This window comes from Ochotona princeps, chromosome 23 (genome assembly GCF_030435755.1).
Source record: "Ochotona princeps isolate mOchPri1 chromosome 23, mOchPri1.hap1, whole genome shotgun sequence".
NCBI lineage: Eukaryota > Metazoa > Chordata > Mammalia > Lagomorpha > Ochotonidae > Ochotona > Ochotona princeps.
This window is the reverse complement of record NC_080854.1, coordinates 35,556,548-35,568,607: the sequence shown is the minus strand read 5'-3', so window position 1 is coordinate 35,568,607 and position 12,060 is coordinate 35,556,548. Positions and strand designations below refer to the sequence as shown.

Sequence of the window (12,060 nt, the reverse complement as noted above, 5' to 3'; positions counted from 1 at the left end):
CATTTTCCTGAAAAGATCAGAAATTTCCCCAAGGACAAGCATGGACCTCCAAACCAATTCAGAGTGATTTGCCCAATGTCAATAAAATAACATCTTCCTTTTGAGCACTGGAGTTTACAAATATACTAAAAAGTCAGTTTAATAAAAAGCTTCATATGGCTACACATATTATATCAGGAGTAGTGTAGTTAGCGGACATTTCACTGGCTGCATATGCTTTATGCATCTAAATGGATCATTCATACACAACATGGACATTATTAGGCAAAACTGTGGGCCCTTACATCATGAACGTTAGGAGATGAGTCTGGAGAGGGCAGAGAGGACAGTGATGGGGCAAAGCAAGAAGATGAAGCTTCGGACAAACAGGCCACCAGGCAGCCGGAATCCTCAAAGGGACCCGGGGTCCAATGTGCAGGAAGAGGATGTGAGGAAAGGGAGGCCCTGCCAGCTCACAGGGGGTGATGGAGGACACTTGCAGAGCCACCCCATCCCCCGACAGGAGGATGCAAAGCTGAGTGACCAGCAGGGAGCCAGGAGGCAGAGGAGTCCTCCCCAGGATCCCAGGAGCTACATGATGCCAACCAAATCTCACAGCAACCTCAGAAATGTAAGACCTCAAGCATTTCATAAACCCCCATTAAGGTGAATAAATGCGGAGGAAGGTTGCTCAGCTACAAAAGTCTCATTCACTTTGCATAAAAATAGGATTGGATATTTACTAATTAAAGATAATCTAGCAGCAGTGATTTTAAAAGCTTTCGGTTATTCTCTGCTGGTTTCCCAAGCCATGGGCAGGAATTCGGATGGAAGTGGAGCAGAGGACACAAACTGACACCATTAGTCTGAGGGTTAGTCTGATGCTCCGCCATGCCAGTCCCTACCACACTCACTTGGGCTCAAGATTACACCAGTGGAATTGACAAACCCAAGCAGCAATGCGGGGGTGCCCGTTTCCCTGTCCCCGCTCCACACTGGATGCTGGCGTACTGGTACTCAACTCAGCATGTTTGGTCAGTCTCACCTCTCCATCTTCATCCCTTTGCGAGTTTGGTGACAACTGCACATTTGTGTGCATTAGTCACCTAACCTTCCTGCCATGTACACATTCTCCAGCCACTTCTCCCTAAAAGGTTATCAATTTTTTTACAAAGTATCATGCTATCTTATCAGAATCCACTCTTTCAGGGATACATTTAAAAACACAATCCTACTAGAAAAAGGACTAAAAAATATTCCAAGTAGGGGTCTCAGTACAGTAGCTTAACAGCTAAAGTCCTTGCCTTGCACGTGCCAGGATCCCATATGGGCGCCGGTTCTAATCCTGGCAGCCCCCCTTCCTATCCAGCTCCCTGCTTGTGGCCTGGGTAAGCAGTTGATGATGGCCCAAAGCCTTGGGATCCTGTACCTACATGGGAGACCTGGAGTAGGTTCTAGGCTCCTGGCTCCGGATCGGCACAGCACTGGCCATTGCGGTCACTTTGGGAGTAAATCATGAGACAAAAGACTTACTCTCTGTCTCTCTTCAGCTCTGTATATCTGACTTTCCAATACAAATAAATAAATCTTTCCAAAAAATTTTCAAGTAAGCATAATGTTCCTATGGAATGCATTCTGAGACAGCCACAAATCCTTCACTTGGTAAATAAACACAACTTCTCTGGATTCCCCTTATGCAAAACTGAAATAGTAGTAATAAAATCCACCTCTTAGAGCTGTTTTAACAGTCAAATTGTATTATGTTGCAAGTGAGAAAAAGTTCTTCTAATAAGCACAGTTATTTTAATCAGCCCCTAAACATAATTGCAAATTACTGTAGGCTGTGCACTCCTGGTGTGTTTGAAAACATCCTATGTTGAAGACGCTGCAAGAGGAAATACCATGGCTCTTTAACAGACTAATTTGAGATTCTATACTGTACTCCTTGAAGGGATAAAAAGGGTACTAACTCCACTTCTGGGCACAGTGTCTTGTGTCGAAGACATGAAGAAAACACAGATGAACCTGCGGTCTAGCAAGAGGAGACACAGGGTAGTGTGGCAAAGACAAGCATGAAGTGAGCAGGTCAGACACAGGTTCTGGTCCTGAAACCCTAGGAAAGGTGGCATGAGGAACGGGTGCCGCAGGAGGCAGATGGGGTGATGTGACATGAACACTCCTGGTCCTGAGACCCCAGCAAAGGTGGCTTGAAGGCCACATACACACAGCAGGATCAGGTGAGTCGAACACATTGCGAGGACCTAGCCAGGTTCAGAGCATACCTGATCATGATGGACTACGAAAGATGGAATCAAAGTCAGACTCACAATCCTAATTGTGCTGTAGCGGCTTATGCGTTAAATAAACTAACTAGATGTCACTCACCTAGTCCTAACCTATATTGTGATTGCTAAGCCAAGCTTCCACCCTGAAGCCCTACTTTAAATTTAGTTTATGCACATCCATACACAGAGATTTTAAAATTTAGATGGGATACATGGTGGATCTATTTTAGTTAGATGAAGGATTTCCATTCTGTACTGTGAATAATGTCCTGCCACAACCTAATTCCATACCAACTTTATTAATAAGGTGCTGATTTCTGTAACCATTTGGCACTAATGCCACCTAACTAAATCAAGGAGAATCAGACATGAGCACAACATACTGGAGCCAAAGTCAGTTATACAAACCCTGACTTTGAAACGGCGGCTGCTTTCCTCCAGTGAGCGTTCCATCAGAGTACTTTCCTATCTTTCTATAGAGAAGAACAGTGGAGAAACACCCTGACAAGATTCCATGTGTGTGTCTGAACAGACATCGTTCAGTACTCTGTAGCCCAGTGCGATAGTTAAGGGTCAAACCCTCTGAAGGGCAGCAGCCAGGAAGTCCCAGTCCATGAGCTGACCATGGAGTTCACTCTCACCCTGTGAACAAGTGACCAGCAGGGCGATGGAGCACGGGACATTCACCCTGCCAGAAGCCAGGTGCGGGCAGACGAGCAGAGGCAGGTGGCAGCCTTTGCCGGCTTGTGTTCCTGGTGGCTCCGGCTCCTGCTGATGGCCAATTCTCAAGGGAAAGCAGTGGCCCTGCACCTCCCTCTCCTGACCTGTGTGTCCTCCAAGCTGTAGGAGTAAAGCACCAAGAAGAGGATGAACTGCTTCATGCCTGCTCAGCCGGAAAGCCTCCACAGCTGACACAATCCTGTGGCTTATCCCTTGTTACCCCTGAGGGAGTCACTGTTAAGATGTTGGAGTCACCGGGCTGGCCGGGAGAGAAAATTTCCCCTCTAGCCACACCTACAGGCTGGACCGCAACACTCCTTGCCACCTGCTGATCCATCTCCACTGGGGAAGAACCCTGCCAGGCAACACAAACCAGCCCCAGTTCCAAACCAGCACAGAGGTGGCCAGGCTTAAGAAACAGACTCATCCTTTCATGAATGTCAACATGTTCCCAGTGCTTGCCACAGCGTCGCTGTCAGCAGGAGTGCCTCTAACCACGCTCCTGCAACCTCTGCTAGCAGCAGATGCAGGCTATATACACTGCACTGACCGCACCCCTCCTCCTTCGACCCAAAAATACTGCATGGAGTACTTCACATTTGCTTGTGGCATTTTATCCCACAGCAAATCACATGTTAGATGATAAATGAGTTCCAAAATGCTTGACCTGGGTCAAAAAATTGCAAAATCAGATTTTTAACATGAATGTCACCCGCTACATCTCAAAGCTAATGTCACCAGACACTTTGCCTAGAGAAAGAATGGCCTGGGTCTATTTGCCAAAAAAAGATCACTTCCGCAGCACGCTTGCAATTATATACTGGTCTGAGAAATGAGCACTACAAGCACAGTGTTCTCTAAGGAAGTGTGAGATGGTGACTCCTGTGCGGGGCTTTTGTCAGGAATCAGAGCATACCTGCAATTTCCAATCAGGAAGGGTTTGACAGGGCAAGGTGTACACACTCATCTCCCACACCCCAAAGCACCTGCGCCTGCAGAGTAAACTTCCTTCTAGTGTGGTCACTAATGGACATAGTCCTGCAAGATGCAGAAACAAGCCTGCGCGTGGAGGAAGGCACGGCAGCACTTGGGATTCTCGGACCAGAAAGGACTCCTTCCCCACAAATGGCAGGCTCCCCATCAGGCCCCCGGGGCTCAGGAGATGCAGCACCTGGGGGAGCTAGGACTGTGAGGTGGACCAAGCACATGTCCCAAAGCTCTTGCCTAGGAGGTTCAAGAACCCAGAGCAGTCTCAGTCTAGCACTTACTTGTGTTCAGAGTGGGTACTGAATAAAACACACACTTAGGTCCTTGCAAGAACCCCAAAGATCAGCATTATCACTTTACTTACAAAACAGTGAATAATGCATTTCACCCTGAAAACTGCTTGTAGGTGGCAGAATGCTACCCCTACATATGTGGCAGGACGGCTCCCATCCCAGTCCACCTGTCTGTGTGAGATCTGCCCAGCTAGGTCTGGACTCCCATACTCCCTCCCGAGTGGAGACCTCCCAGGCATGCCATACCTGCGGGTGCGGTAGAACTGGCACCTCTTCAGGGGCACCTTGGCCACGTGCTCTCGCAGGCCCACGAACAGCACGCTCTGGCTGTGCAGGATCTGCAGACTCCGGATGTGCTCCTGCCGCCTCTCTGGGAACAGCTCGATCTCCTCCAACAAGCAGCTGCCTGAGCTCTGTTTCAGGGGTGCACGCACTTTCTTAATGGTACCATAGTCTGTGAAGACAACGGGTAGGGAGGAGACAAGGTCAGGGGTCTCCTGAGCCACCCTCCAGTTGAGTGGCGTGTGCAAAGCGGGCAGCCCTGCTATGTAAGCCATTCATGTCATCTGAGCAGGTGGCAAACATGTGGATGCTGGGGGCTCCTGCCTGACCATTTTCCAAAGCTCTCCAGCAATGCCTCCTGCAGCCAACAATGAGAACCACCCTCTATCGCTTAGCTTGTGCAGTTCAAGTCTACAGAGCAAGAGCATGTTGCACTCATGGGATTCCAAGAATTAGGCTTTATGCCACCTCATTGAGAACACCACAACAGGGATGACCTTGAGTTTTGAGGACCAGGGGTGCTGGTTGGATGGCCTGGCACAGAGGACATGGCTTGACAGTCAAGTGCAAAGGCACAGGGCAACAAGGCTGCAGGACAACCACACAAGAGGCATCTGCCTTCCGCTCCCCTTGCTCCCTCCAACTCAGGTTATGACAATCTCCTTCCTTTTCCTCCCAATGCTGGCTCTCCGGGATGCTGACCCTGATCTCGACTCCTCCACGCCTCCTTTTCTGTGCTCTTGAATATCTATTTCTGATTGGACCCAAGCCCTTCCAGCTTCAGGCATTCTGCTAACAGCATGTCCAGGTCACACTGACTCACGAGTGAAGCTCTAGGCATTGTCCAAGTGTGAGAGTGCGCTGAATCACGCAGACTCCTCAGACAGGCTGGGAGGTGGCATGCAGCAGGAGCTTAGTGCAAGCCCACAGAGGCACAGGGCCGCCAGCACCAGGCTCAAGGGCATGCACATCTGGGCTGTCCTTGGCTCCCCAGGCAGGCATCCAGTGGTGTGGAGCCACTGCCATCACGCTGGTCTGGACTGATCATGTCATCAGTAGGCCTTTATTTGCTAAGGACTCTGGGGTAATGCGTCTCTACTTTGATTTTTAACAAGAGAGTAAAGGTAAAATGAGAAACATGCACTTTCCCAGAATGGCTGGGTTTCAACCCCAAGTGTCCAAAATGAAATGTGAATAAAGGAAATCATTATAATTGGCCTCATCCAATAAAGCATTAACTCTGAGAGTTTGCCATAAAAAAAAAAAACATATACATCTTTTCTGAACTTGTACACTCTGAAACAGTCGTTTCCAGAACACAATACATGCCAGAAGCCCATAAAGCTTTCTTAATTGTTTTCCAATGTCCTGAGACTGGCAAAAGAAGAGAAAGTTGGCCCCTCCTGGGCACTGCAGCTCAGGTGCCCAGGAGGGAGGGGAAGAGTGGCCTGCAGCCACAGGAAAGCCATGTGAGGGCACTCAGAACAGCCATGGCTTTGGGTCAGGCCCCACAAACAATTACCACCTTGTGAAAATGTCTACCACACATCATGAGCACAGATTTGAATCTGAATATCATCTCTCAAACTAAAAACTATAGATGCTCAGCATGGAAGAAATGTAGCCACTACAAGGCTTAAGACTGCTCAAAGCTGATGCTATGGATGTATGTTAAAGAGAAGAGTGTCAGTTAAATAAACATATCAAATACGCTGGATAAAACTGTTCTGTCTAAACAGAATACAGATTAAATACCCAAGGGTATATTTAAATGTGAATAATCTGTGTTATGTTCTACTCAATACCACTGGTTGATCTGAGACTCACCTATAAGCGGACATCCTGTGTTTTACTGGCTAAGTCATGCTGTCCTGTTGTGGCCTGATTTATCTGTTTATCTACCAATTGAGTGAAGACATACCTAACACTTGGCTGAATATTCTCACTTTATGGATGAGAAACCATGAAAAATTTTAAAATCACATCAGCCCTTCTATATGTCACAAATGCTCCTTAATCTTGGCAGCAGGAAGAAGCTTCCATTAGAGGCTGTCCTCTGCTGCCTATCTTAGGGACAAGCACAGCGTCAACAGGCTCTAGTCATGGGGTCCTCACTTCCTCTCAACGTACAACCTTGGTGTGCGACTCTCACGCAAATACTGTGCCTGGCACTGCAGCTCCTCCACACTGCCTGTGTACATGAGAAACATGAAAAGATGAATTCAGGTAACTACAGAGGTGGAAGTTGTGTGTATACTAACCAACTAGTATTTGTGGGAACTAAACGGAGACCATGGAATGTATCAGATCAGCTCTGGAAGAGAGGAAGGACTTCCTGGGTGTGCTAGCCCTATGGTAAGAGCACGCAACAGGGATAAGATCATTCAACAGTTGAGCTAAACTGCTGCTCACTGGTTTGTGCTGGCAACTAAAGCCATTATAAAAACTATGAGTAAATCTAACAGCAGGTGGATTACCGTACTGTCAGGGTAACCTCAACAGCCAAGAAAATGATCAAAGACAAGGCCAGGGCAGTAGAAGATGACGACAAATGAAAGTAACATCTGTCCAGTGAAACAGTAGTGAATTCAATATTCAATGTGACTATTGGGTAAGAGGCATTTACACAGTAGTTCTCAAAAGACTGCAGGATAACTGGGAAAGCGCCCAAGAATAGCGGGCACCAACAATGAGCCAGGGACACTGGGCCTTGCTGGGCCACGCTCCAATCACAGGCCACAATGACTGACCCAGGGCCAAGGGCCACTGCAGGAGTGGCTGAGAAGTGTGTTCTGCAGCAGGAAATGAAAAAACGTTCATGTTTAAATGATATGACGTTCCTACAGTATTGTAGGAAATGAAGCTGCCAGGATGAATTTCTATGCATTCCATGGCCACAGAGCGACTGGCTTATGGGAGCTGGGGAAGAAGCTACGACGTCAGGAGATGGGAGCTGACAGGGTTTCTGGAGAAGGTTTTTTCTGTTCTTTGCTTTGTAGAACTTTGTGTGTACCTAGAAGTCAGGCCAGTGTTACTTTTTTTTGCAGTGTAGAGGCCTTGTTCTGCTCTCTGAATACTCGTGACAGTCACAGTGTGGTCCATGGGGTTTCTCATCTACAGCCAGCAAATCCAGTGACAGCTCAAAGCTAGAAAAATAGACTCAAAGGTTGATCTCCAAATGGACCTAGCAAGCAAAAGGAGCCATCTGTGTCTAGCACGATGTACAAACAGAAAGTTATAGAAAAATAGGCCATCTGTTTTCCTTCCAGTCTAGAAACGTGGTCTGTTTTCTTCATCTGGCAACATAAACGCTTAGAGCGTGAGTGACCTCACAGGCTATGACTATGCCCAACGCCAATCATCAACTCTTCCAACAGCCACAGGGGAGTAAAGTTGGAAGAGCCCTGCCACATTTGAATGGAAATCAGGGTCCCTGAAGGTTAAGATTCCAGAGGTTAGATTCTTACAGTCTCCCCACAAGGAGTACTGCTGGCTGCTCAACAACTGAGGTTATTTGTTTTGAAAGAATAACAATGATGCCTCAGAAATAACACAGCTGTAAAACAACCTATTTGCATGTCTTAGTCAGGATTCAGCAGTGGTCTGCAGACGCGTGCTCGTCTTGTCCCAGAATCCACTACCCAGATGAGTGATGTCAGCATTGTGCTGAGCGCTGGACAGGGCGGACATGTGTTCTGGACCTTAGGCTCCAAACTCGGCGAGAGTTCAAGAAGCAAGGAAGAGAATGAACTAATTTAAACAACCCTTCCATTTCAGGTTCATTAAAGGAACATCTCAGATGACCAAGAATTTGCTAAAGAATAAAGTTTACAATAAAAATAGTATCCCTAAGTCAGTATTTACTGTATGCAGTATAACTTTTAATGCTTAGACTTCCATTGTTATTGGTAATATTTTTGGTTTTAGCGTATTTATCAATTTTCAATGTTCACGTGGTTAACAGATTTAATAGGCTGAATAAAAACCTACTTTATATCTTAGCAATCTTGTAAATGAATGCAGTGTAACTATGTTTTGTATGTAAATATTAGATCTAAACTAGAGGCTGCTACAAGCTGAACTGTGTTCACTCAAGACCATTCTCCCCCAGTATCTTAGCATGTGATCATATCTGGAGCTCGATTCCTAAAGGAATAATCAAGGGAAGATGAAGCAATTAGTGTAGGTCCAGGTCTAATAGAAAAGACATCCTCAAAAGGCAGATCCAGGTCCAGAGGAAGGACCCTGGGGAAGCCCAGAGAAGATGCCATCAGAGGGAAGTGGGCCTGCAGACACCTTGACCTTGGCTTCTCAGCCACCAGGGCTCCAGGAAGCCACCATCTATGCTACCAGTACCCAGTCTGTGGGATGCTCACAAAGGTCACTGTGTCTCAAGTAGCAAATGTATGTCATCTTACTAGTCTCTTTACTTCTCTCATCCCTCTATACACAAGATTCTGGCCCAGAAAAGCAGTTGAGGGTGCTCCCTGACAGGTTATATTTGGCAAAGTGCCTGCCTTTACCAAATATGAATAGTGTTTCGCAGAGATGGTCTAAGGCTCTCGGGAGGCTGTGGGGAAATGGGAGAGCAGTACATGAGCAAAGCCTCAGGCCGTGGCCAGCAGCAAACCTGGGCTCTCTGACCCACGAGCAAACGGCAGGTCTCGGAGACAGAAGCAAGCCTTCAAGCCTTCAGATCTGAGGCTCAAGTCAAGCTGTGGCGAGAACGGATTTAAAGATGTCGGTCTCACAGATATCACCAACACTTAGGAAAATAAATCTTTTGTACAAAGGAAGGCAGGAAACAAATGGGGGGGGGAGGAGTAAAGAAAGGGAAGGAGAAGAAACAGCTCAATCCGACATTTCCTATTGGTGCTGATACAAATAATCTTCACTATTTCAGATGTAAATACGATCAAGCACTGTCTGCAGTTTATCAAAGCTTGGACCAGAACAAAGGCAACGCTTAAACAACACTTCTATGAAAGCCCCTGCATTTTGTGTGTGTAACTGTTTACACCCTGACTCACCTGAGCATGCTGAGCCAGGCAGAACGGCTGGGAGTCAGTCATTTGTCTAAAGAATAGTACCCTAATGCATTTCCAGAAGCCAGAATAAATATCGATTTCCTCTAATGTGCAACAAGAAACTCAAAGGGCAGAGCTGAACCCTGGCTGATCTGTACAAAAAATGTTTTTAAGAAAAATGTCTTCTTATCCAAAAAGGCAAGGCTGAATTGTTCATGAATGTATGATGGAAAGATGGAAGGGTTATTGCAAACTGTCAGGCAGTTAAAGATACTATTGGGACTATTTTTGTTCTACAACTTTTATATATATGTATGTATATTTATATTAAATTGAAAAGTCAGATATACAAAGAGAAGGAGAGATAGAGGAAGAGAGGACGATCTTCTGTCGATTCACTCCCTCAGGTGGCTGTAATGGCTGGAGCTGAGCTGACCTAAAACCAGGAGCCAGGAGCCTCTTTTGGGTCTCCCACGCGGGTGCAGGGTCCCAAGGTTTCGGGCTGTGTGAGGCTGTGAAACTGAAATAGGAGCTGAGTAGTGCTGAAGTGTTCTGAGGGACAGAGGAATTAATAAAATCAAGTGTTAAGCAAGAGATGAATAGTACTAGGGTGATAGTAATGAGAAATAATATTAGGGAATAGTATTAAGAAATAACAATATTAGATGAATGTCTAACAGTAGATAAAGTTAAGGCAAAAATATGTAAGTGTTAAAAGATAACATTAGATGATTATAGAGACTAAGGTACAGGGATAGCATTAGATCAGTAACTAGAAATAAGGTAAATGAAGCAAACGTATAAGTGGTAAGAGGTAGCAATGGTAGTTAGAACACAGGCTCAGTGCTGTTAGAATGATGCTGATGGATGGGTTTTTAAGCTGACCGCTAAGTTTGGCTTCTGTGATGAATGCTTCACTTGCTATAAAGGGAACCAAAGTAAAGCCATGACAGTCCTCAGACAGGTTAGGCCTAAGTTTTAGTCCCTAGAGTTGAGGCACCTGCTTCCCCGAAGTGGGCCACCACACACCCTAGACAGAGTCAACCAATCAGAGCAGACATAAAAAGGTCCCTAGTCATCGAGTGGTCATGGCGATAGAGGCTGACCACTGGGGTGGGCACAGATGAGATTGGTCACCAGAATGGTTGCGAGTGATAAAAACTGACCAATTACAATCTTGTCAATGCCTGTTCGTACAATCAGTGGCCCATTCCTGGAATTGCAGCCAAACTCCTATATGAACCATGTGAAATGTATGGTCATGGTCCTAGTCAAGACTCCACTGCGTTGGACGAGACTTGGACCCTAGCGCACCAGCAATAAAGTTCTTTTGCTTTTGCTTTATCTCATGTGGAATTCCTCTGTTCAAGGTGGTGGGATAAATGCTGTACCCAACAGCTGTCCTCTACTGCTTTCCCAGGCCACAAGCAGGGAGCTGGATGGGAAGCAGGGCCACCGGGATTAGAACCAGCACCCATATGGGATCCTGGTGTGTGCAAGGCTAGGGCTTTAGCTGCTAGCCGACTGCGTTGGGCCCTAACTTTCCTTTATTTTAAGGGAATGCTGATCATGCAGTCTTCTGTGTGCTGGATTTAGCACAGGAACCAGCCCTGTGAAAGGCACACCAGAGGACACCTGTGACAGAGGACACCTGTGACAGAGTTGGGGCTCCAGGTGGACTCTGAACCTGCCAACCTCGCAAGCCAAACAACTTTAGTTCCAAGCGTGCCTCTGACTCCACCTCATCACTTGACAGACAGGTTCATGTCTGCCTTATCAACTCGGAGTCCCCGCAGAGAACCAACCCTTCCTGGTGGCAGCTGCCTTGCTGCTCCTAACCCTCCTCAGGGAGAGGGGAAGTGTCCCTCACCCCATTGGCCAGCACATCACCATGGTAACTGAGGATCACAAGTCAGCCAGTGCAGCCCATTGTTATTCCAAAGCAGCAGAGAGCTGCTACACTATTGGAGCTCCTCCTCTGGACTCCAGATCCAACATGTGCTTTAAACTGGCCATTGCACTGGGAGCTCGGTGTGACATTTACGTAGCAAAGCAGAATTCAAGCAAGAAAACGGATCCTTTGGGCAAGCGCCTGTCTGAATAGGAGACTTCGATGAAGTCAGTCAGAGCTTACCAATGGCTTATTTCAGATTCCCAGTCACATAGCACATTTTGATTCTGTGATCTCACTGGCTCCTGGAACAGACCAGCACAAAGTACTAAGCAGTGCACAGGACTTGCATCCAAACACCCTGGTACCCCAAAGCTCAGGATGGGGTCCCAATTTTACATGCCTAGAGGTGGCATGGCCAAGAGCAGACTAGTTCCCTGCCTGCATCCCCTTCGCCCTGTGTCCTGCTCACAGCATCGGGGTCACTAAGTGTGTTATCCAAGCAGAGTGCCCCGAGCAGTACTCCAGGCTCTAAGTCCTACTCCAGCTTTGTCTAAGATCAGCAAGCTTCCCGTGTCCATTAGTGCTGGCCACAC

At 46.9% G+C, this 12,060-nt stretch overlaps 1 protein-coding gene across 4 annotated transcripts in view; it reads right to left on the bottom strand.

Moving 5' to 3' along the window:
* The window catches only part of SEMA5A (semaphorin 5A), a 317,265-nt gene that overhangs the window by 55,669 nt on the left and 249,536 nt on the right, over positions 1-12,060 (bottom strand). For all 4 annotated transcript variants that reach the window (XM_058680133.1, XM_058680134.1, XM_058680135.1 and 1 more), the window contains one exon: positions 4,511-4,718. In XM_058680133.1, the coding sequence (XP_058536116.1) occupies positions 4,511-4,718 (208 nt within the window). The remainder of the gene's footprint in view (positions 1-4,510; positions 4,719-12,060) is intronic.